This window comes from Diabrotica virgifera, chromosome 3, assembly GCF_917563875.1.
Source record: "Diabrotica virgifera virgifera chromosome 3, PGI_DIABVI_V3a".
In the NCBI taxonomy this organism is placed as follows: Eukaryota; Metazoa; Arthropoda; class Insecta; order Coleoptera; family Chrysomelidae; genus Diabrotica; species Diabrotica virgifera.
This window is the reverse complement of record NC_065445.1, coordinates 68,323,828-68,328,771: the sequence shown is the minus strand read 5'-3', so window position 1 is coordinate 68,328,771 and position 4,944 is coordinate 68,323,828. Positions and strand designations below refer to the sequence as shown.

The 4,944-nt window shown below is 32.9% G+C and overlaps 1 protein-coding gene across 1 annotated transcript; it reads right to left on the bottom strand.

The window, feature by feature from the left end:
- Nucleotides 1–1,667: 1,667 nt before the first annotated feature.
- On the bottom strand, nt 1,668–2,153 carry LOC126882505 (protein FAM200A-like). The gene has a single exon (XM_050647472.1). It carries the CDS (start codon nt 2,151–2,153, stop codon nt 1,668–1,670), a length of 486 nt encoding a protein of 161 aa, XP_050503429.1.
- Nucleotides 2,154–4,944: the final 2,791 nt, after the last annotated feature.

The window sequence follows — 4,944 nt, the reverse complement described above, 5'->3', positions numbered from 1 at the left end:
TGATTTGGATACTTTTTTGAAAATATCTTTTGTATTCACCTAAACTTTACAATTCATTCCAACCTGCATGGAATTACAATTTGATTTTTTTTTATTTTATTAGGCTAAAAATAAAAAAACTAACAACTGTGCATAACTCCACTTTTATACAAATAAATATAATGTGAAAAGTGCACAAGTTCTTAAACAAATTAAGTTCAACGGTTTTCGTAATTAATTTGTTTAATTATCAAACAATATGTTTTGTAATTTTAACCTATTCACCCATTTACAATGAAAATACTTTTAATTGTATAAACATAAAAAAATCACCGATGCGTTTAAACGGTTTAACCACTAACAAAAGCGGACTTGTGGTACTTGTGCAGATTTCATATGGTTTTCAATATTAAAATGGACTTATCCAGATTTCATTTTCATCATTTTAGCAAAATCTAGTAGTAAACTATATTAGAAGAAAATAGAGCTGTACATAGCTTTTGGATAATGCTAACAGATGCCATTAAAGTCTAAAATGGAATATTTTGGACTTATGCATTTTTCATATTAGGCCGACGATATATAGCAGTTGATGGCCATTCAAAAGTTAAAATTGGCGTGTTTTAAGATCTTTTTAAAATTCGTCTGTTTCTGAAATAATGAATGTATTCCATACTTCTGCATCATACTGTATGAAATTCAAAAAAGGTTTTACAACCTCAGTCATCTATTTAATAGCCACACCTCATTTTTTAAAATAATAAAATGTTAAATAAAAGTTTTTATGTGGTATTTTTAGAAGTAGAGTAGTTTTAAATCTGGTTCTAAAACGATGGTATTTTGAAAATATATCCACAAACAAACAAAAAGTTCTTACACCTACAGTTTGCATTGCAGTATCAAATAAACACACAAATATGTTTTATCTAATCTATGTATCTCATATTATATAATATATTATATTATGTATAAGTTTTTAGTTTGTGAAAACTGTCATTATAGATAGCAGTACGTGAAGGATTTAAAGTGTGCGTGAAGTAACAGTCTTCTTTCTCATTGTTTTTTGGCACTCTTTCATATAATAAAATATCCCTAACTTTCGCGTTGTCATGGTGATGGCATGTGAGCAATAAATTACAACAAGTTTGGACAGTTTAGTGGTTTGAAAAAAGAAAGAAATTTTTAAATATCAAAATTCTAAAAATTATAGAACAGAAATGAATTCCAGTGACGAAGCGTTACAGTTTTTTTATTTGTTTATCGTAGATAAAATATTGTATGAAACTGTTCTTGAAGTACTTTTTGAGAACTTACACGATGTATACTTGCTCCGCTGTTGCTCGTGCTCTAAATATCGCGTGCTTTCGCAAAAAGCATACTTCACGAACTTCAAAAATAAATATTTTGCAACACTCTATGCCAGTGGTTCTCAACCTTTTTGTGGCGACGGAACACTTTTAATTACCGAAAAAATTGCGGAACACCAAAGCAATAACATGCATATACTGATAAACAGATTAGGATTAGCACATAAATTCTGTAATAAACTTCGTTATACGTACTCAAATTTGTAAAATTTTACTTAAAATATGAAAACAAAAAACATTTTTAAAATTAACAAAAGCGTAATTCTCAAAATACATCATATGAGTAAATACTTCAAATTAGTGAGACACTTGTGCCTAGTGTCATTTGCAAATTTGCTCAATATCAGGCCTGATGTGGGAAAGAGCTACTTTCATTTCTTGTTCTAAGTTTAGCAGCCTTTCCCGTTTCTTATTTTTAATGTTTGTTAAAGATGAGAACCCAAATTCACATACATAGGACGTTGAAAACTGTATTAAAATACTAATCGCTTTTTTGGCAAGAAGTGGATATTCCTCTTGGACCAAGATCCAAAATTCCTGAACATTCACTTCTGAAAACTTAATTTTCAGAGTACGATCAGATGACAACGAAATAAATTCTTCTTCTTGGTTCAGAGAAAACTGGAAATTGGCTGTATTACCTGTGCTAAAAGGACTTCTTATCCAGTCATATTTTTCTACGTTCAGAGATGGAAAATACCTGGCAATTGTCTCCTCTAATAGTGATAAGTGTTCTGTAACTATATGCGTGATTTCTTGTTCTTTATCTTCATCACCTTCATTCTGAAGCAATGGAAACATATCCATTGTATTTGTCTCTAAAATGCGCTTCTTCCAAAATGACAATTTTTTCTGGAAAGCTGACAGCTTGTCCGTGGATGTTAAAATATTTTCATTTTTGCCTTGCATACTTGAGTTAGGTCCATTTAAATAATTAAAAATATCGGCCAAATATGCCACTTTAGTGCACCATGCATCATTTTCAAAATATGTGGTAAATGTGTCATTACCTTCTTCTTGGAAAAAAGTTAACAGCTCCGTTCTAAGTTCATAAATTCGACATAATACTTTGTCCCTTGACGACCATCTAACTTCGGTGTGCAGCAACAAACATTCATACTTTGATTCCATTGAGATGCAGAGTTGTTTAAAAAGACGGGTTTTTAGTGGTCTTGATTTGATGTAATTCACGACATTAACCACTTGGTCTAATACAGATTTCAAAGGAGCTGGTAGCGTTTTTGAAATTAGAGATTCTCTATGCAAGAAACAGTGCGCAGATATGATATTTTCATTTCGCTTTTTTGCAAGGGTACAAAAACCTTTTATGGAGCCTACCATGGAAGGGGCACCATCCTTACAAATTCCTACGCAAAAGTCCCATGATATATTTTTTTTCTCTAAATATGACGTTATGGAATCAAATACATCCTGACCTGTTGTACGTGCTGTAAGTTCTCTGCAGCATAAAAACTGATTGACTATTTCACCTTCGTCGACAAATCGAATAAATCCTAATAAATGAGCTTTGCCACTAATATCAGTGGATTCGTCCACCTGCAACGCGAAGTTTTTTTTGTAAAGTTTATTTGTAACTTTTTCCTCAATATCTGCAGATAAATCAACAATCCTCCTTCTTATTGTATCATCCGACATAGGAATTTTCCGTATTTCGTTTTGTGCATCGTTGCCAAACATAATTTTGACCATCTCACAACATGCTGGTAATATAAAAGATTCTGCAACAGTGTGTGGTTTCTGTTTCAAAGCAATTAATTCGGCGACCTTTCAAATTGTTTCGCTTGCTTAGCTTGTGTCTCCAAAAGTCGCTTGAAATAATCTTTATTTTTTGAAGCTACACTAGCGTGTTTAGTAGTAAAATGACGTTTTAATTTAGCCGGAGCCATTGCGCTATTAGCGAGTGTCTGCCCACAAACAATACACTTGGGAATTGGACAGTCTTCTTCCCCAGTCCAAATGAAGCCATAATCCAAATATTCATCCAAATATTGCCGGTTCAACATTTTTTTGCTGCGCTTCGATTTGTCATCAACACCACTTCGTAAAGTTCCAGTATCTCCGCTGGTGCTCGCTTCATCATCATTAATTATGAGTTGTTCCACAGTAGTTTTTCTTTTAAGTTTGAGGAACTTATCCATTTTAATTTATTCGTCTCTAAACAAAATAATGCGGATGAATGCTTCACATTTTGTATAAAATATGCAATTACTTACCTTTGATAGATAAGCCGTACGTACACGTTTTCATAAAAAAAAACTCGCACAGCGATTTTCACGTATTACCTTTGTGCGATGTAACAAATTCAACATTCAGTTGCAGACTGTTAGGTAATTCCACGATACACAAATACACGGTATGCTTATTGGGTTGCGCGCGTCTTTAGAGCCAAAACCATCGCGCATCGTTCAATGTTCAATAGGCATACGAGGCATACCGTCGTGGGCATCGTGGGTGATTCAGATTGGCTGTGGCCAGTGCGGAGCTCACTCGGTCACAGCATAGAAAACGCAACAGCAGTGACACACTAGTAGGCGGGAAAAGTTCGCGCACTATTACGGCGCAGATCGTCGGCCATTTTGTGCGTAGTACCAGACAATGTAGAAAATCGACAGTGTTGCCGATTTGTACATAATTATCAGATTTACTTAACTTTTATGACATTCTGATAATATTAAATATTTTTTAACATAATTTTATACGTATGCCTGTAAGAATTATGTCAATAATTGGGACATAACACAAAATATTGACGATGAATGGCGATTGTATTTTACGCCATTATTAATTTAAACTTAAAATTTTTGTTACATTTTGTAAAATGTGTTGCTTGAAGAAACAAAAAATAATTTTGATTATATTTTGCAATTAAAAATTATTTTAGTTTGTTTTGTCATAGTTATCCATGAACGAACAATTTATTTTAAAGTATAATAATTTTTCTAATAATGAAAAAAAAAGAAGGTCGTAGAAAAAGCATAGTATTCTACTTACATGTAATGGCTATTACTCACTCTGATAAATAACGACACTCGCCTTCGGCTCGTATCGCAAACTTTATCATCGTGAGTAATACCTATCATTACATGCTCGTTGAATAATACAGTTAGGTCTCGTTTTATGCGGTGGATACGTTCTTCAGAAAACCGCATATAAAAAAATCACATAAAAAAGACTTTACTTGCATTGAAAGTAGGGATACGTTCCGTGATTTTCTAAAATCACATAAAATGGTGGACGTTTGTCCACCAAAAATTGTGTCTTTGATGTTTTTTTTCTTCATTGGGCCAAATAAAATCTTATAGACTAAGAGCCGCTATAGGTGAAATTTCTTAATCATTTTAGGCACGATAAAAGTCTATAACTTAAATAGTAGAACCTAAAAGAAAACGTTTGAACACTGTGCCGTCACTTTTCAGTGGCACATGCGTCGACAGTGGCGCATCAAACTTTCCACTTATGGACGGGATAAATAAATTAAAAGTTAACAGAACTTACTAACAGATTAAATTTTTTTATTTTTTTAAGTTCTATGTGATTAACACATAGGATTCATCGTGATTTTAACCCACCACCCCCT

Excerpts from the sequence above, each read along its gene's own strand:
- LOC126882505 (XM_050647472.1), bottom strand. The coding sequence starts at position 2,153 with ATGGATATGTTTCCATTGCTTCAGAATGAAGGTGATGAAGATAAAGAA.